This window comes from Rhineura floridana, chromosome 6 (assembly GCF_030035675.1).
Source record: "Rhineura floridana isolate rRhiFlo1 chromosome 6, rRhiFlo1.hap2, whole genome shotgun sequence".
Classification (NCBI taxonomy): Eukaryota; Metazoa; Chordata; class Lepidosauria; order Squamata; family Rhineuridae; genus Rhineura; species Rhineura floridana.
Genome location: NC_084485.1, coordinates 4,151,295 through 4,171,785, shown reverse-complemented (window position 1 = coordinate 4,171,785; position 20,491 = coordinate 4,151,295). Strand labels below are relative to the sequence as shown.

At 46.5% G+C, this 20,491-nt stretch overlaps 1 protein-coding gene across 1 annotated transcript; it reads right to left on the bottom strand.

Annotated features, from left to right (window-relative positions):
* Positions 1–18,810: 18,810 nt before the first annotated feature.
* Positions 18,811–20,168, bottom strand: LOC133386528 (cytoskeleton-associated protein 2-like). The gene has a single exon (XM_061630191.1). The coding sequence runs from the start codon at positions 20,085–20,087 to the stop codon at positions 18,990–18,992; it is 1,098 nt and encodes a 365-aa protein (XP_061486175.1). The 5' UTR covers positions 20,088–20,168; the 3' UTR covers positions 18,811–18,989.
* Positions 20,169–20,491: the final 323 nt, after the last annotated feature.

Below are 20,491 nucleotides of genomic sequence, written 5' to 3'. Positions count from 1 at the left end.
AAGTTGGCTAGCCATAGATCATCCTCTCAGTGTTGCAGGACTTCCGTCTCCCACCAGGATCTTGGCAGGATCGCAAACCCAAACCCGGCGAGGGATATTTCCTCCAAATTCGCTTTGGGCTATGACTGCCAACTTATGCAAACAGGAGCCCCTATGTTTGTTGCGGTCATGTGGTTGCTTGCGGCTTTTCTTCCATATCATCTGAAGCAGCTCATCTTCCTTCGCCTCCCTTTCTTGCTCCGCCAACATGAACTGAAGGGAAACATCCCTCAGCTGCACAAGGCAGAAATTTAAAAGCTGTAAGTGGAGGTGAACAAGAGCCAAAAACTCTGCTAACTCCATTGCACCCACAACTAATAAAGTATCAGGAAATTCAAACTTCTGCGTTCAAGCGCACATGCGCAGAACTGATCGAGGTGGAAGGGGAGAGAGGAGCAGACATCATATTTTCCCAACGAATCGGAACATAGTGGGAACATAGTGGGATGTGTCAGGGGCGGGGATAGGAAAAAAGCGAGAAGAATGCCGCATCTTTGGGCTACATGTGCGGCCGAGAGTGAGGACTCTCGGATGACAGAGCGGGTATAGAAAACCTGGATTATCCTGCTCCGTTTGGATGAGCCCTTGAATGGACTACCTGAAGTAGGAGTAGGGCTTGGGGCTGATGTCGATGCTAGAGATGGATCAGTGGATGTTGGTGGTCTGGGAGATTGATTGGGTGCTGCTGCTGGCCTTTGGAGAAAGTAGGTGTCTATGGAGGTTTGAACTGTAGCTCTTTTCTTTTCCCTGTAGATTTCTTTGTAACAGGCGTAAGCCCCCGAAATGTTTGCACTGACTTTGGAACTTCTTTCAAAGTCCCTATCATGCTTTTCAAAAAGAGCCATGGAGATATCAAGATGACAGAAAGCTTCCAAGAGAACTTTTGAAGTTAGGCCTTCAGGCTGTTCAATGGTCTCATCCTCATCTGGCACATTTTCTTCCTCTCTTTCCTCTTCAAGTTCAAGAAGATCTTCTTTGCTGAGGGGTTCAGTATGGGATGCCATAAGTTCAGCGACATCTTCTGCCTCCACTTCCAGCTCTAACTGCCTTGCCATCTCTACAATATTTTCAGGGCAAGTTAAGCAGCAGAGCGAATTCGGCAGCAAGTTTGGACAAGTTTATTAATAAATTGTATATAGCCATAGGCTGTTACAAAAGAATTTACAACATATGTACATAAACAAAGGAATAACCAGTTCTGGATTAAAATAAAGAAATGCGGAAATTAAAACATTAATTACAATAACTGTGATTAATATAGTTAACTCTAAGCTTTTTTGCTGCCAAAGCAAAATTTGCAATAGAAATTACAATATTAGACTGAACCGAAGACAGCAAAAAAATTACTTTTTGGAAACTGTTAAAATCTTTTTTCACACCAAGTAGTGGAAATAAAAATTTTGCTCTTGGTTGGGAAAACATTGGACAATCTAACATATAATGTACCAAATCATCCGGCACCTTACACCCTGCTATACACAGCCTTTTATCGTATGGGATACCATGGTATCTACCTTGCAAATATGACGAGGGCGTCACTTGGAAATGAAGTTCAGTGTAAGCTCTGCGAAGAGGAGCCCTTGTCAAAATATCCAAATAATGTGGTCAAACAGGATTAAATATAAAGTGAGGGAACCATCTAGAGAAATTGGAATTTTCAATCGTTGCTCTCTCTTGTTGCACATCATGCTCATAGATCTGATTACGCAAAGTCTTTGAATTAACTAGTAAGAGAGCTAGGAGTAAGGAGGTACTGGACACCTAGGGGAGGGAAATTCATAGCCCAACCCCCTTTTTCCAATTGATCCTCCCAACATGATTTAACCAAAGAAGGGGGATCAATAACAGAGAGTTTCTTCCAATAGTGGAGAAACGCTAAATCAATCCTTGCCATTACGGAAGGGGAATTGAGTTCTATTCTCAAATGAGCAGCCAGGGTGCCTTTAGGTAGACCTAGAATTTGTTTATAAAAGGAATTTTGGAGAGGCTCTAAGGCTAAACGCAAAGAAGGACCCCAAATCTCACTCCCATACATAATTGACAGAATAATTTTTGATACATAGAGTTTGGACAGAGGTCTCAGCAATTGGCCACCCTTAGAATAGAAATTTTTTTTCAGGAGGCCTAAGGCCCTAAGGGCTTGTAGTTTAATATGGGCCAGTTGATGTGACCAAGACAATTTATTGTTAATATATACACCCAAATATTTAAAAGTGTGTACCTGTTCCATAGTATGACCATTTAAAAGCCAGTTGGATTTGGTTTTACTGTATTTACCACAGACCATTATTTTAGATTTTGTGTAATTAATTTGGAGAAATTGAGAGTCACAGTAATCTTGAAGATATAAAAGCATTCGTTTTAGGCCAAACTTATTCTGCGAAAGGAGAAGCAAATCATTGGCATAGAGTAAGACCGACATCTTCCTTTCTTTGATCGAAGGAGGAAAAAATGCAGGGGAGGCCATGGTTGAAACTATGTCATTTATAAAAAAATTAAATAAAAAGGGGGCCAATATACAACCCTGTTTGACTCCTTTTCTCATTGGAATTTTTTGGGATAAAACTCCATTAAAGCCAAGACGAATTCTTAAGTTGGTGTCGTGATGTAAAATTTGAAGGAGCCAGAGTAATCTTTTATCAATACCTGCCTTATCAAATTTCCTCCATAGAAGGTCCATCTTCACTCCCCCTGCTGAGATTCGGTATCCAAGGAAGTCCAGGGAAGACAGGTCGAAGCCACACTTTTCCAGCTTGGCATATAGGTGATTCTCTCTCAGCCTTCCCAGCACAGTTCTCACATGTTGGTCATGCTCTGACTGGCTCCTTGAAAATATCAGGATGTCATCCAGATAACAAACCACGTACTGGTCCAAGAGGTCTCTAAACACTTCGTTCATGAACTTCTGGAACACTCCTGGACTGTTACTTAACCCAAACGGCATGACCAGGTACTCAAATTGACCATAAGAGGTGTTGAAACTCGTCTTCCATTCATGTCCCTCCTTCATTTGGACCAAATTATATGCCCCGTTCAGATCCAACTTTGTGAAAATTGAGGCAGAACGCAGGCGATCTAATAACTCTGGAATCAGGGGCAGGGGGTAGCTGTTCGGGATGGTAATTTGGTTGAGGGCGTGATAATCATTGCAAGGTCGTAATTCACCCCCCTTCTTTTTCACGAAGAGTAGGGGGGCTCCTGCAGGCGACTGTGAGGGACGAATAAATCCCCGCTGCAAGTTCTTTTCCAAAAATTCTTTCAGAGCTACTCTCTCTTGTTCTGTGAGGGAGTAGATTTTGCCTGCAGGAATGCTCGCTCCTGGCACCAAATGGATAGCGCAGTCATACGGCCGACGGGAGGTAAAGTCTCAGCTTCAGTTTCACTAAACACGTCCTCAAAGTCCCGGTATTTCGAGGGGAGGGTCACCTCCTTGACCTCTTGCACCGCTCCTGCTAGGGCTTTTATTGCTTTCTCTGGCTGACAATTTTCGTGGCAATACTGTGACGTAAACCACACGACTGCTTCTCTCCAGGCTATTTTTGGGTCATGCTTTATCAACCATGGCATTCCCAGAATCACCTCAAAGTTAGACAGGTCTGTCACACACAAGGAAATGAACTCTTCGTGCCCCGGGATTTCTAGCTTCAAATCCTCAGTGGCTCTAGTAACCCCCCCCCCGGACTTCAGTGGTCTGCCATCTATCGTCTCCACTGATAAGGGGGCTTCTAATTTCTGATACGGGATATGATGGCGTTTGACTAGGGCGGTATCAATGAAGTTGGTAGAGGCTCCACTGTCGATCAACGCTGTTGAGTTGAACTGCACTCCTGTGGAAGTTGTAATCCTAATGGGTAATACTAGACCTCCTTTTAGGGGGGGATGGGTTAACGGAGGCCCTCTGCACAGCGCTGCCCCCAGTCCTCCGGCCTGCACTAGGACTGGGTGCTTCCGTTTCCCGACGGCCCTGTTCGGTCTCCTTTCAGATCACAGTCCCTGGCTAGGTGGCCTGGCTTGTAACAAATAAAGCAAAGACGTTCTCTGCAACGTCTGTCTCTTTCTTCCTCCGACAGCTTCGTCCGCGCCCCTCCCGAGCTGTCCCCCGCGTTGCCTGACGTCCTGGGGGTCGAAGGGATTTTACTGCGGGATACTGAGGCTGAATATTTTTGCACCTCTTGTTTTCTCTCTAACCGTCTTCCTTCTAGTCTGTGATCAATTTGTAGGCACAGCTGTATTAGTCCAGGCAAAGCAGTTGGAGGTGCAACTGTGGCCAGCTCATCCAATATCTCAGCATTCAGTCCACTTCGGTACATAAACATCAGTGCTGAGTCATTGTATCCAGTCTCTTGGGATAAGATCTTAAAGGCATTGGTGTATTCCAGCACAGTTCCTTTTCCCTGCTTCAGGGCACTCAATTGCCTAGCCACCGTCTCGGCTCTTTGGGGATCCTGAAACATTTCGGTCAGGGCTTGTATAAATGCTCCATACCTGCCCAGGATGGCATCCTTTCAGATCAGATAGGGGGTGACCCACTTGGCAGCTTCCCCTTCCAATAGACTGATCACAAATGCCACTTTGGCAGCGTCATTGGGGAATTCTGCATCCTTAATGTCCAGGTACATCTCACATTGGGCCACAAAAGTGGAAATCTGATCGCTCTGGCCTGCATATTTGGGTGGTAATCCAATTGGGATCTTGGCCACGGTGGCTGCAGGGGCTGCCCGCATTCGATCTATTGTGGATTTCAGGCTCTGGTTGTCCACTTTCAAGGTTCTTACTGTTGCTAACAGGCTTTGTACGTCCGACTGTAGGTCTGCCACGCTCGACCTCAGTAGCTTCACTTCTTCCGTCTCAGAAGTGGGGTTTACCCCCCCCCCAGCAGCTCCCTTTTCCATCTTGTCACGTTCAAGTGGTGGGAGTAAGGAGGGTTGAGTAGTTGGTTCTATCAAACTGTCGTGCCCGGGTTGGGACTCAAGAACAGAATCACTTAATGAAAGCAAATCAGTTTTTATTAGAGTAATTTCCAGACATAGGCTTCTCCGCCTCATGAACTCTTAACACGAACCAAAACCCGCGGCATGGAAGAGAGTTGATAGAACAAAGTTTCCAGCCCTCCCCATCCCTTATCAAGGGGGCTTTCGGGCCCGGATCCTCTCACTCCGCCTCAAACTGCCCACATCTATGCCCCTTCCCTCCTCTTTCCTTTGGCGCCTTTTTAACTGTCTTCGGGTATGGGGCGATGGGGGGGCGGCTGCCTCCTCCCCTTCTGATTCGGAAAGGATGGTAGGAAGTGGGGGGGGTTGGTCCAACATTTCAGGCGATTTCTCTCTACCCTTCTCTGCAGCCGAACGACCTTGATCCTCCTCCTCCCTCTCTGTCTGTAACTGCAGCACATTCCTAGGGGGGGAGTGCGTGAGCACCGAGTCTGTTGTCTGTTCAAGATTTTCCCCCTCTTCTTCAGACGCCTCAGCCCAGCCACCCCCCTCTCCTAGCTCATCCTCAGAAACATCAGAACCATACATCCTGACAGTTGAGGCACAAGAGGTGTGCACTAAGTAGTAGCCTATATAGTGCATGGCCATTAGTATTTATCACCTTGTCACAAGATGAGCGGGGCAGAAAAGCCAGATCTCCCACGCATAGGACCGGTGGGTCTGGTAATTTCGGAAAACTGGAACCCATCCTAGCGTTAAAATCTCCACCTATTATTAAAGTATGTGTTGGGTAGTTTTGTTGAATTAGTTTGATAAATTCGAAAGAATCCTGCCACATTTGGGATCGAAGGGACAGCCCATAAGGGGGAAAATAAACATTTATACATATCAACGGATAGGGGGAAGGATAGGGAGAGGCAAGGGGGAACTTGGGAGTGATAATTAGAGCCTGCAGTTTTCGGGAGTCAGACACGTGACCTCCGACATTATGACATTAAACTCGGTAGAGATTAGAAACGCTAAACCTCCCCTAGCACGACCTTTCTGGGCCAAACGTTTAGCTGGCTTAGACCAGCATTTAATTCGGCAGCAAGGCGAGGAGGCCAGAGCCCCCCACTCTGCCCATCTGTTCTCTGACCTCAACTAAACCGCAGTCCCCAACCCATTGACGTAATAAACCTTAAACAAAACTATGCAGGTAAGAAGCCAGCAGGGGTGTGGGGGCTTTCCAGTGTTTTGCACCGCCTGCAGCATGTACGACTTATCTGCCTGTTGGACAGAAGTCATGGGTATGCTCTCGGTGCAATGAGCTCCTGGCTCTCCGGGAATGACTTCATTTCCTTGAGGCCAAGGTGGCTGACCTGGAAAAGCTGAGAGAGGCAGAGAGGTGTGTGGAGGAGGCCTTCAGGGATGTTATAGCTGTGTCCCACTCCAAGGATGATAGCTCTTCTGCTATCATGGAGAACGATGGTCTCGGGGAAGGAGAGTATCCAGCTGAGGAAGAGGGAAACGATCCCTTAGAAGGGACCCATTCCTTGGGGGATGAGCAGCTATCCTCTCGTGCCGAGGATATATCTCCAGGAGGTGGAGAGATCCTTGTAGTGGGAACATAGACAGTGGGGTGTGTGATGGACGTGCAGACCGCAAGGTGTTTTGCCTGCCTGGTGCAAAGGTTGCGGATATCAAAATGCTCAGGGAGACCTTGAGATGAGATATGAAATTGAGGAAGCATCCAAACTAGGAAATGTGGTAGTAATGGGTGACTTCAACTACCCAGACATAGACTGGCCGCATATGTGTTCCAGTCATGACAAAGAAGCAAAATTTCTAGATATTCTAAATGACTATTCCCTAGACCAGTTGGTCATGGAACCGACCAGAGGGATGGCAACCCTAACAATAATAATAATAATAATAATAATAAAATTTTATTTGTTAGTTGCCTATCTGGCCGGGTTATCGGCCACTCTAGGCGACATACAATACATAATTAGAAAAAACCAATAACAATAAAACCTAAACAATAACAATTAAAACAACTTTAAAACAGTGGCAGCATTAAGTTAACCTTCCCCAGAAACCCCATAGGCCTGTCTGAAGAGCCAGGTCTTTAAGGCCCGGCGGAAGATGTCAAGGGACGGGGCATGCCGAAGATCAAATGGGAGGGAGTTCCAGAGGGTGGGGGCTACCACTGAGAACGCCCTCTCCCTAGTCCGCACCAACCGGGCTAGTTTGGCTGGTGGGACTGAGAGAAGGCCCTGTGTGGCTGATCTTGTAAGGCGGCATGATTGGTGATGTTGGAGGCGCTCCTTTAGATAAACTGGGCCGAAACCATATAGGGATTTAAAGGTTAATACCAACACCTTGAATTGGGCTCGGTATACAACTGGATGCCAGTGCAAGTCCATTAGCACTGGCGTAATACGATCACAGCAGCGGCCGTTCTTAATAAGACGTGCTGCCGCATTCTGTATCAGTTGGAGTTTCCGGACCGTTTTCAAGGGTAACCCCACGTAGAGCGCATTACAGTAGTCCAATCGAGAGGAGACCAGGGCATGTACTACCACTAGGAGCAGATGAATAAATAAATAAATAATAATTAATTTGTTTGTCGCCTATCTGGCAAATAGCCACTCTAGGCGACGTACATTTAAATGAGATAAACTATAACAATAACAAATGCAGTCATATTAATAACAGTCAATAAAAATACTGGACAGTCATCAATACGTATAAAAACAATTATATAAGCAGCATATGGTAGATGACAAGATCATGGAGATTTACCCTTCCCATAGACCTCAAAGGCCTGTTGGAATAGCCACGTCTTCAGGGCCTTGCGGAATACCTCTAGGGAAGGGGCATGTCGAAGATCACATGGGAGGGAGTTCCAGAGAGTGGGGGCCACCACAGAAAAGGCTCTCTCCCTAGTACCCACCAACCTAGCTGTTTTGGTTGGCAGGATTGAGAGAAGGCCTTTTGAGGCTGATCTAGTTGGGCGGCATAGTTGGTGGCGGTGGAGGCACTCTTTCAGGTAAGCTGGGCCGAAACCGTACAGGGTTTTAAAGGTTAATACCAACACCTTGAATCGGGCCCGGAAAACAACCGGCAGCCAGTGTAGATCAAGTAGTACTGGCGTAACGTGGTCCCGGCGGCGGCTGTTGGTAAGTAAGCGCGCCGCTGCATTCTGCACAAGTTGTAGTTTCCGGGTTGTTTTCAGGGGTAACCCCACGTAGAGCGCATTACAGTAGTCCAATCGAGAAGTGACCAGGGCATGCACCACGAGTGGGAGCTGTTGAACAGGGAGGTAGGGTTGTAGCCTACGTATAAGGTGTAATTGATACCAAGCTGCCCGGCTCACAGCCGAAATCTGAGCCTCCATGGACAGCTTGGAATCAAGGACAACCCCAAGGCTGCGGACCTGGTCCTGTAGGGGCAACTTCACCCCATCAAACACCAGGTCAACATCTCCTAACCCTCCCTTGTCTCCCACAAGTAGTACCTCGGTCTTATCAGGGTTCAACTTCAACCTGTTCCTGCCCATCCATCCACTCACGGATTCCAGGCACTTGGACAAGGTCTCCACAGCCCTCTCCGGTGAAGACTTAAATAAGAGATAGAGCTGAGTGTCATCCGCATATTGGTGACACTGCAGCCCAAATCTCCTGATGATCTCTCCCAGCGGCTTTACATAGATGTTAAATAGCATGGGAGAGAGGATAGAACCCTGTGGCACACCACAATTGAGAGGCCAAGGGTCTGAAACTTGATCACCCAATGCTACCTGTTGATGCCTATCAGAGAGAAAGGAGTGGAACCACCGTAAAACTGTGCCTCCCAATCCCAAACTTTCCAGGCGATCTAAAAGGATACCGTGGTCTATGGTATCAAAAGCCGCTGAGAGGTCCAGGAGGACAAGGAAGGTGAATTCTCCCCTATCCAGTGCCCTCCTCATATCATCGAACAGAGCGACCAAGGCTGTTTCAGTTCCATGTCCAGTCCTGAAACCCGATTGGTATGGATCTAGATAATCCGTTTCATCCAAGTGTGTCTGCAACTGATTTGCCACCACTCTCTCAATGACCTTGCCCAAGAATGGTAAGTTCGAAGTTGGGCGGAAGTTGTTTAGGATCTGGGGATCCAAGGAGGACTTCTTTAAGATGGGTTTAATAATAGCCTCCTTGAGGGCTAGTGGCATAACACCCCCTTGCAGGGATGCATTAACCATTGCCTTGATCCCCTCACCCAATCTCTCTTTGCAGCTCATAAGGAGCCACGATGGGCAACGGTCATTTAGTCAAGTGGTAGACCTTACAGATGAGAGTACCTTGTCCACATCCTCAGAAGGAAGAGGCCGAAATCGATCCCATTTGACTGGTTTGCAACTGGTCACCTCTAGCTCACTCACTGTATCTACGGCGCACGGAATCGAGCTCCTCAGGTGTTCGATTTTATCAGCAAAGTGCTTTGCCAATTTGTCACAGGAGGCCTTAGACTGTTCCAAGGGTTCCTGAGCAACTGGACCGACCAGGCTTCGGACCACTTGGAACAACCTCCTGGGACAGCACTCTGCTGATGCAATAGAGGCAGCAAAGAATTCCCTCTTTGCCTCCCTTACCACCACCTGGTAGGCAGCTATTGCTGCTCTAACCTGTGTCCGAGCATCTTCGGAGCGAGACTTCCGCCACCGGCGCTCTAGTCGTCTCACCTCCTGCCTCAAAGTATGCAACTGTGTGTACCATGGTGCTACTTGAGTTCTGTTCAGGGGGAGAGGACGTTTCGGAGCCACTCGGTCTAACGCCCCGGCGATCCTCTTGTTCCACTCCGTCACCAGGGCTTCGACCGGGCGACCTTCAGCAGGTTCCAATTCCCCAAGAGCCGTCAGGAAACCATCTGGATCCATCAGGCGCCTGGGGCGGACCATTCTAATAGGACCTTTACCCCTGCGGAGGGCGTGCGGCATCGAGAAATCCATCTTTACCAGATAGTGGTCTGACCATGACACAGGGGTAAAAGAATTAGCCCCCAACTTCAGCACACTACCCTCCCCCCCTGGGACAAATACTAGGTCGAGAGCATGACCGGCTACATGGGTGGGCTCAGTATTACTAAGGCGCAGTTCCCAGGAAGCCATGGTTTCCAGGAAATCCCGAGGAGCTCCTATGAGAGTGGCCTCAGCGTGTATGTTAAAATCACCCAGAACTAACAGCTCTGGGGACAACATTTGCACGTCCGAGATCACCTCGAGCACCTCGGCCAGGGAGTCTGCCGTGCAGCAGGGCGGGTGGTGCACGAGCAGGATCCCTAAACTGCCCTTAGAGCCCAACCTCCAGTACATACAATCAACGAAGCTAGTCCCACGAAGGGGAGGTCTGGCAAAGAGCAGCGACTCTCGGTAAATAACTGCCACTCCCCCTCCCCGCCTTCCGACCCTCGGCTGCTGTGCGTAACGGAAACCCGGTGGGCACATAGCCTCAAGAATAGGAGCTGAGGCTTCATCCAACCAGGTCTCCGTAATACATGCCAGGTCTGCACATTCATCCAAGATCAAGTCATGAATGATAGATGTTTTTTGTGCTACAGACCTGGCATTACACATCAGCAGTCGAAGGTCAGTAGGAATCCTGCGTCCCCCAGCTTCCTTCTGGTTCTGGACAGACCTGGAACAAGGGATGGATATTATGTATCTATCCCTTGTTTCTCTACGTTGACATGGTCTGCCCCCAGCACCATTCCAGCGCCTGCCGCCCAATCTTATACTTTGGCCCCCAGCCCTTCCCTCCTCTTCCCTCCCTGATTTACACATGCCCCTATCTCCTCCGCCAATCAACAAGTCCAGATGATAGAGATCAGAATGTTATAAAAGGTAAATCAGGTCCAGTACACAACCCTAGGGTTAGTCAGTCCTTCCAATCATGAGACTGCATATGCATAAATCATTCAACACATTCATACCACAAAATAATCACACAACATTCATACCACATTAATCCACACAGACAGAGCACACCTAAAACACAAAAAATTCATACACACACACACACAGACATACACACAACACACTCCTCACTCATAAAACAAACAATAAAAACAACAATTAACAACAGTAATAAAATGATGACGACGTCCAGGGATGTGGGATCCAGTGACACACAGTGCAAAGTTTAGAAGGGCCAGTCTCACCGCTCAGAGCTCCAGCCATTAGATGCTCTGACTCAGTTCTCTGTCTGTCCATACTCCCTGTGCAACATGGGACTCCAGATGCACCCCCCAGCAGTAAAAGCTGGCATCTGTTGTGAGAACCTTCCTCACCAGTGTCTCCAGGCTCACCCCCTCAGCAGTCTCTGCGCAACAACGGGCTGATTGGAATCAACATCTTGCAGGATTCTGCAGGGATCAGGAATGGAAATGGGCCCAGTGCACCAGAACTGTCTGCCTCCACTGATGAGATCAAGCAGCACAGAACTAATGCTGGCACAACAAATACTAGGATGCTGAAGTATGGCACCATATTCCAAAGTGGAGAAAGTCACCTTTACTCCAAGGCAAGCAGTCAATACATCCAGTGTCACTGATGCAGACTTATTCCCAATTTATGAGATTTTCAGATAAACAGGAAGGTAAGGACGTATCCTTCGTATAAGATGTAATTGATACCAGGCTGCCCGGCACATAGCTGAAATCTGAGCTTCCATGGACAGCCTGGAATCAAGAACAACCCCGAGGCTACGGACCTGGTCTCTCAGGGGTAATTTTACCCCATTAAGCAGCAAGTCAAAATCTCCCAACCTTTCCCTGTCGCCCACAAGCAGTACCTCAGTCTTATCAGGGTTCAGCTTCAGTCTGTTCCTTCCCATCCAACCACTTACGGATTCCAGGCACTTGGACATGGTCTCTACAGCCAACTCTGGTGAGGATTTAAATGAGAGATAGAGCTGGGTGTCATCTGCATATTGGTGGCACCGCAGCCCAAATCTCCTGATGATGGCTCCCAGCGGCTTCATATAGATGTTGAATAGCATGGGGGAGAGGATAGAACCCTGGACTTAATCCTCAGTGGGGACCGGGACCTGGTGCAAGATGTAAGTGTTGTTGAACTCATTGGGAGCAGTGACCATAGTGCTATTAAATTAAACATACATGTAAATGGCCAATTGCCTAGAAAATCCAACACGGTCACATTTAACTTCAAAAGAGGAAACTTCACAAAAATGAGGGGATTGGTAAGAAGAAAGCTGAAAAACAAAGTCCAGAGGGTCACATCACTCGAAAATGCTTGGAAGTTGTTTAAAAACACTATATTATTATTTTCAGTAACATCAGCTACAGGATCTTCAAAGGTTCCAATGGAGCCTACACGCCCCGGGCACTCCATCTTGCACATCCTTCAAGACCTTTGGGCAGGTCTCTCTTGGAGTTGGAACTGAATGTTTTATTACAGCGTTGAGGCTTTCTTTTTTTGATCCACTTTTAGCGAGAGAAAGTGATGTCAGGCGGGATGTTAGGGATTCCAGCCGTGCTATAATTTCCATTTGGGCTACAGCTGGTAATGCTCCAAACGAATTGAAAAATCTAAGTTCCTCCTTGTCAAAAAAGCCTGTCTCGTTGCCGGAGGGCTGAGCTTTACTTACATCCCCGACATCCTCAGTCAACATATGGGCACTTGTATCATGTTCAACATATGAGTGGAGAAAATATTTGCTCATATCCGCTGTTATTAAGTTTGTGGAGTTAGGCACTTCCTCCACTTCAGTGTTGTGTGGATAATTGGGGGAGAGGGAGATCAGCGCCGAGGGGGGAGCCGCATTCTCAAAGACTCGCAAAACAGAGATGTTAAGCCTGAGAAAAGCATCTCTATGAGCATAGCAGGCGTTGGCTAAGCTCCAGTCTTTAAAGGTGATCATCGCTCTAGCATTAAATCCATCATAATAAAGGTATTCGACTCGGACTAAATCGGCTAGTGAAAACATACCCAGTAGTATCTGCTCAGAGCTTGGAAGATTACTTTTAAAAAGTAATAAATTACAGTTACAATTACTTGGCCCAAAAAGTAGTAATTACCGTTACAATTACTCTGAAAGTAACTGATTACTTTACTTTTTCTCTTTTTTTTTTTTTACAATAATTTTTATTCAAATTTTCATAAAACATACAAAACAAAATCATAAAACATTCAAAGACGAAAAACAAAACAAAACAAAAATAATTAAACAAAATAAAATAAAATATTGACTTCCCATTTGTCACAGATCAAATCAGTTATAGGTCTACAATATATAACAATCCTGTCTCTTAAATCATATTATAAAATCGCTTTCCTCCAGTAGTTATCTTAATTAATCATCAAATCTCATAAACATTACTTTATTCTTTCCACAAAAAGTCAAAGAGAGGTTTCAATTCTTTAAGAAATATATCTATCAATTTTTCTCCAAATAAACATGTCGATTAATCCATCTCGTTAATAATTATAATAATCTTATTGTCATAACCATAGTCCAAATAAACATTTCGATTAATCCATCTCATCAAAATCTGTTAGGTTCAATAATTTCAATAGCCATTATTCCATTATCCCTATTAGTTCCATCTTCCATCTCCAATAGTCCTGTTAAGTCCAGTAATTTCAGTGTCCAATCTTCCATTATCAGTATTCCATAATAATCTTGCTGTCGTAGCCATAGTCATATAATAAGAGTCTGATGGGAATTTCCTCTATCCCAAATATTTTCTTGCCATCCATTCTGAATAAGTTGCTGAAATGCTGTTGTAAAGTCATATCTCTGTTCTTCTTTTTTACAAAATGCACTGGCTCATCTCTTGAGAATTTTTCCATTGTCACATGGCTACAGTTAATTCCATAGATTTTCTCTATATCAAACTCCATCACGTCATTCCAGTCCAAAAGATTATCCAAGCCATTGATAACTTTATCTCTAATATCTTCATTAATTTCTTCAGAGATAACGTTAAATTCCAAACAGTAGATTTTATTTCTAAAATCCATAAACTCCAGATCTTTTTCCAATTCCACATTTGTTCCAATCTCCAGGGCTTGTATCTTCCCTTTATTTTTTCTTTTCTCATCTCTGATCTCATTCTCCTCTCTCACAGGATCCCCTATTTCTTTAAGCTCCTGCGTCATTTTGCTCAGTTCAATTTTCAGCTCCTTACTACCCTGTCGCAGGGTTTGTTTCGTTATCTCAATCTCATCCATTATTTTCTGAAACATAGTTACTTCCAGATTCTCAGCCACTTTCTTGATTGCCATTTTTAAAACCACGAAAACAAAGCAAAACAAAAATAAAGAAGAACCACTTCTTATTTCAGCAACAATTGGGTTAATATTCCAGGCTTGATGACATCACAGTATAAACAGAGCAGCCTGCCTTATCTCTCTATGTTCAAGAATGCAAAACAAATTTAGTTCCCAGCATCAAAAGAGTTAGTGGCATCGTGAAGAAGCAGATTCGTCAAAATAAAATAGACCAAAAAGAGAATAGTCCCAGACAATATAATATTCCTCGGAATAAAAATCAGGAATAGAAATCCCTCTTCTGTTCATATCTTTAGAATGCACTTCCAGGACAGCTTTTTGCGACAGAAACAGAGATAGGCTGTTAATTTCGTGAATAACAGAGAAGAGTTATAGCTCACCCAGAAGTTGTCCAAAGCTGATCAATCTGACAAATCTCCTTTTGCTGCAACAATTTAGACCAAGTAAAAAAAATAATAGAAAGAAGGGTGCTTGCCTGTTAGTCCATTCTCTCTTTAAAGAAAAGATAAACGTATCGCTTAAACAGATAGAGCTTGTTCGGAAGTCCGTCCGGCATTGTTGGCTGGACCTTATCTCATAAATTAATGAAATCCAGTCCTCCCAACAAAAACAGGCTTTTGAGGTTGATCTCTACGTTTCTCCCTGCCCGGGAGAAATTTCATCAGTCAAAAAAAAAAAGTTCTGACTGATTTATATCTGAATAAGCTTCTTTTGAGGCGGGAGCCCGTCCCAAAAGCAGGCACAAGCGAAGTCACCCTTCCCGGAAGTCATTACTTTACTTTTTCTCAAAAGTAATCACTACCGTTACATTTCAGTTACTTTTTTAAAAAAAACTCCTACAAGGTGCTGGCCTTGGCTGCTGCACATCTAAGAAGCCTAAAACAATATTAAAAATAAACACACACACACAGAGAGTAGTAGAATAAAAAGTTTTATCCGTAAGATTAACATAATGGCATAACAGAATCTCACATCCCCCCAAGCAATGATGATACCGCAACACTGGAAATCAAATTTTACACTTGAAATGCTTTTATAATATGTTTCTGTTATGTCTCAAAAGAACAAGATGCTCAAAGAGCACGTCAGACAAGGAATGTCTTTTTACAGTCATTACGTTGCCACCAGTACTGAACAGGCGTTCTACTGCGGCGCTTGAAGGCATGCCTGTGTTGTGCTGCAAAAAACACCGCAGCACACGTGGAAAGCCATGGAGTGATGACACTTCCCTGCTGGGAGACCTCAGGTACCTCACCAGTTCCTCCTCAGCAGTGTCCACTGCTGACTTCTTGCCCTGGGGCAGAAAGTTAAAGAAGTCATCTTCTAAGTCATCTCCTTCCTGGTCTTTATCTGAAGACTGATCACTGTCCTCATTAAGTACACCCATCTTTATTTCAGCTTTCAGCAAGGCTTCCATTGTGTATCTAAGAAAGAGAGAGGATATGTTAACACATATATGTTAGGAAACCATCATCTGCTCTTCATTTCCTGATGCTTGTCATGTCCCCTGGTTCAGGGTCCAGCCTGAGCCTGTGGATGATGACATGGAAGGTAGGAAGGTGACCAAGTCACCACACTCATGGGGCAGCACAGCAGACCCTTAAGGATTACCTGCAGCAACCCAAGGTTGTGATGAGGAGCCCCAGGAAGAAAAGGACCAGAACCTGCCTACCACCTTAAGCCCTCTGATGCCTCCCTTGAGACAACATTTCCCTTGGAGTAATCCACCCAAAGGGCTTCCCTAATGTTCTTACTTGTTGGTATGGGTGGTGGCCTGACACGATTCCAGCCAATCTAGTTTGAAGCGAGGGTGTAGGCAGGCTGCCAGAAGAAGCCTCTTGTCCTCCCAGATAGCTGCAAACCGCTTTCTTAGGGCTTCACGCACACCTCTCAGCAGCTGAAAACAGTATGTGTACCTCTCAGGTTTGTTTTCCAGTCCTTCTAGCTTGCGGTCCAGATTGCAGAGCGTTGGTAGCAAATACCCCATGAACATGCCGTTCTCCCGTTGCAGGATATCTAGGGACTGGGCTAGTGGCTCCATAATCTCTGTGTATTCCTGTACCACTTCAATCTCAGCAGCTGTGATCCTGGACAAGGAGCAGCGGTCCATTATGGCGTGCATTTTTAGTGGCACAGTTGACAGAAGCTCATGTAGTTGCTTCAACGCATCAAAGGTGGAATTCCACCTGGTCTTATTCGGTACCTTCAGATACACACCACATTGCCCATGGATATACTCAGCAATCTGCGCTGACTGGTTCTGCTTGGACCACAACTTGCTGCACTTTCCCATCAAGGAACGAAACTGTTTCTTGAAAGGACCAAGAAGACTACTTTTGGAGGAGTCAGAAAGCATGGCCTCTATGTCTTGTGTTGCCACAAAGTTGAGGGTGTGGCTAGCACATCTCTGGTGTGGTGGTAAAACAAAATCCTCTCCTGAGTCTGCAGCTTCTTCCTCTGCCTCAGGTCCTGTGTCCAGGATCTCACAGATAGGCACAAACTCCACCTCAGCCTCCTCCTCCTCCTGGTTATCACCATCATCGTCACTGGTGCCTGCAGCTTCCACTGGTTCTTTGGCCATGAAAACTCTGAACGCTTTCACAAAGTTGGAGCCATTGTCTGTAGTAGTGCACATAACTTTGTTGTGGATCCTGTACTGCACATGTACATCATGCAGTGCTTTTGAAAGGACATCGTATGTATGGCGCCCCTTCAGATGCTTACAAGCCAAGGCCCTGACCTCACGTTTCAGGGTAGTTGGGTTGATCCAGTGGGCTGTTACCCCAAAGTAACTCTTCTTGCCATTGGTCCAACAATCTGCAGTGGTTGCTATATATGCCACAGCACCCATTCGGTTTGCAAGAGTTTCTCTCATGTGGCATGCTCTCTTCTCAATTCTGTCTCTCAGAGTCTTGGCACATATGATGGTGAGATCTTTGGGGAGTCCAGTGCGAACCAGGTTAATGAATGATGGTTTGTCCACAGTCTGAAGTGGTAATGTCTCCTCTACAATGAAATCAATGAGTCTCCTGTCGAGATTGCTCTGGGTGACAGGCTCCCTGCCAGATCCCCACCTCTCAAGGGTTGTCTGCTGCTGCTTCAGCATTTTGGGAGGAGGGGTGTCATGCATTGGTTCAGGAAGGCAACGTCTCCTTGCCTTTATTGCTTCTTCAATTGCTCTCAGCTTCTCAGGGTGTGCCCTCTGAGGAAGAAGAACAAAGCATGAATCCAAGAAAAAATGGAAGAGGAACTTCACAATTTAAACATAAATAGACAATGGACACTCTTTGAGGACCAGCATGACAAAGGCTTACCTCAAAATGTTTCTTCACATTGGATGAGGAGGAAACAGCTGATCTCAGATTTTTGATCCTTGGAAGGCAGTAATTGCATCGTACAACAACATTTTTCCCACTCTGGCTCACAAATGTACAAGCTTTCTCAAAGCCAAACCATGGTACTTGCTGTTCTGCAGATGTGGCTGTGGGCAACTGGCACTGCTTCATGCCCTCCTCCTCCTCATGCACAGGGCCTCCTTTCTGAACCTCACTTTCTAGTTCTGCCTCCTCAGGATCAACAAGCTGTGACTCAAGTGGCCGCACTAACTGACTGCTGCTCTCAGCAGCAAAACCTGCAACAGGCGTCTCTGTAATAAACAAGAGATAATGCTCCTTTATGGGTGAACTTCAGCTGTGATGTGCCCCCATCTCTTCCCCATGCTGCAAGATGCCCCAGTCAGAGTGGAAGTAAGCAGGTTGATAGCACAATTAAAAGAGATCCTATTTGCATCATTTTTGCTCACTGAATAACCCGGCCTGGGCCAGTCTAACCTATTTATTTTATTTATTTAATTTAATTTATATACCACCCTAAGCCAAAAAGGCTCTTTGGGCGGTGTACATAAAAGATAAAACAAACAGGAGGTGGCAGGGACAGCAGCTTCATCGCTGGGCCCCTGCACCCCAAACAAGGCCCTCAGCTTTTACTTTAACAAAAGTTAAAGTTGGAATAGATTGTTTGAGAAAGAAGAGTGCTGCCAAGGGCCAAAGAGAGATAGCAGGTGGATCATGCTTGCAAGGTAGTGGATTCTTGTAGAGAAGCCAGCAACAGCTCTAAAAAGGTGCTTATGAACAAACAACACAAAGTATGAGGAACAAAGAAAGCCATGCAAGGCCAAGGGGAGCTTTGAGATTAAAGGCATCCTGATTGCCATCATCACTCAAGAGTGCAAAACTCTGAACAGCGAATAATCCACACAGTTCCCCAAACCCAGAAAATCTACACAAAATGTCAAGCCAAGTGACATACCAATCATGGGCACATGCCTTGGAGTTAGTTGGACAGTTTAAGGAAGGGGCCTACAGGGAGGTTTAGCAATGCTAGGTGCAGGACATCAAGCCCCCCTCAATCTATTGTGGCAGCAGAGAAACCACAGCAGGACTCAAGGACACGAGACAATGCCTTTCTGTGGATATTCCCCCTCATTCCTTTTGCTCATGGAGAAATCTTGCTGGGAGATGGACACCACATTTCTTGCCATTTTCTAAAGCAGTCTGCATTGATAAGTTGAATTGTTTAAAGAATAAAGATGCTTATATTCTGAAAAGGTTCTATACAATAAGTATACATTTCCAGTCTATTTGCACAGCTCTAATAGAAAGAGGAACAGGGAGTGCCAAGTGCCAGGGTAGGAGAAGAGATGTTGGCACGTTTGTTGTCACTGAGCTGAAATTTTACCTGAGTCAATGCAGCCCAGTCAAAAAGCCATCCATTCCCACCTCCTCAGGTAAAGCTTCGTTTTTACAAAAGACAAACTGGCTACCATTATCTGTTGCCATAATTTCATCCAGGGAAGACACCACAGGGTCATGGTCCTTTAGCATCTGTGGGTAGCAAGCAGCAGCCCGCTCTATCCATAGGGAACGCCGCACTGGAGTCAAGAGCTTCATGCCTGGCCTTGCACTTGGCTGTTTTGCTCTGTGCAGTGAGAGAACTTGCAGCTTGATTGCAGAGATAGGCTTGCAAGCCAGGGCTTGCACATCGCTTTGGTGACTGGTCTCTGTCTGCTCCTGACTGGGAAAACAGGCTTCAGCAGGGACGGCGCCGGCTGTCTTGCTTGAACCCTTCAGAGGATCGACAGTGACATCCTCCAACTCTTCAGGCAGCCCAGCCCCAGGACCACCAGCAGCTTCAACTGGGCCTTGCCGGGCCAGCAGCTTTGCCTTGCAGACCCAGAACTGGGACAACTTCTCTGCCTCTGGAATGCGGGAAAGCGTGGCCAGGAGCTCTTCTGGAGGACCCCTCTCTTCTGCAAGCTGCAGGCACTCCCGCAAGGTGCCTGCAATCCTGTTGGCCAGCCTGAGCTGCTGCTGCGATTCCTCCTCCTCCTCCATGCAATCCCAGAAGGAGTGCTCTGGGCCCGCCTTCGCCTTTGGCAGCCTTGTAGGAGGCAGGGTCATTGGTGGGTGCTTGTAGCGTTTTCCTCGGGAAGCCAGCCATTGCTCCAGCAGTTTCCTCCGGTCCTGAGTCCCCAGGGTCTTCGGCTCTTGGCCTCCCCCTGCAGCCAGCTGCTTCGATTTGGGTGTGCCTCTTCCCCGTCTTACAGAGCCAGGCGCTGTCCTTCCTGTGCAGCACTCAGAGAGCAGGAGCCTGGTGCCAGACTCCAAGGTCCTGGGTATTTGCCTTTGTTTCGTGCTGCTCCAATTCTTCTCTGCTGCGTTCCTGTTCTGGCTGATGCCACCACATGCTGCTGAAAGGCACCTCCCAGACGTGGGCCTCAGCTTTCTCCTTAATGTCACCGAGCGGCTAGACGGCTCCTGCAGAGCATTAGCCTGCTGCATGGACTGCCCCCTCTGAAGAATGCCCACGGCTGTGTGTGTTGACTGCCCTGCCTGTTCCCTCCCAGCAACAGATCCTCTAAACTCACCGCTTGCTGAAGTTTAGACTTACAGTGGCTTTTCCCCTCTGCAAGGGTGGGGGACCTACTAAATTGGTCCGCCCCCGGAGACTACTGAATCCTGAAGGTTTTCAAAGGGCTCTGGGGGATTTTCCGGCTGATAAGACTGGCGCTCCTGTCGAAGCCCTGGTCGAACTGTGGAATGCGGAGATGACCCGGGCTGTTGACACGATTGCTCCTGCGTGCCCTCTCCTGTGTAGAGCTCATGCAGCTCCATGCTATACTCCAGAGCTGAGAGCGATGAAGCAAGATAGGAGGCGGCTCGAGCGGAGGTGGAGGCGAACTCCC

Bases quoted from the DNA above. Each gene is read 5' to 3' on its own strand.
- LOC133386528 (XM_061630191.1), bottom strand. From the start codon at position 20,087: ATGCAGCAGGCTAATGCTCTGCAGGAGCCGTCTAGCCGCTCGGTGACA.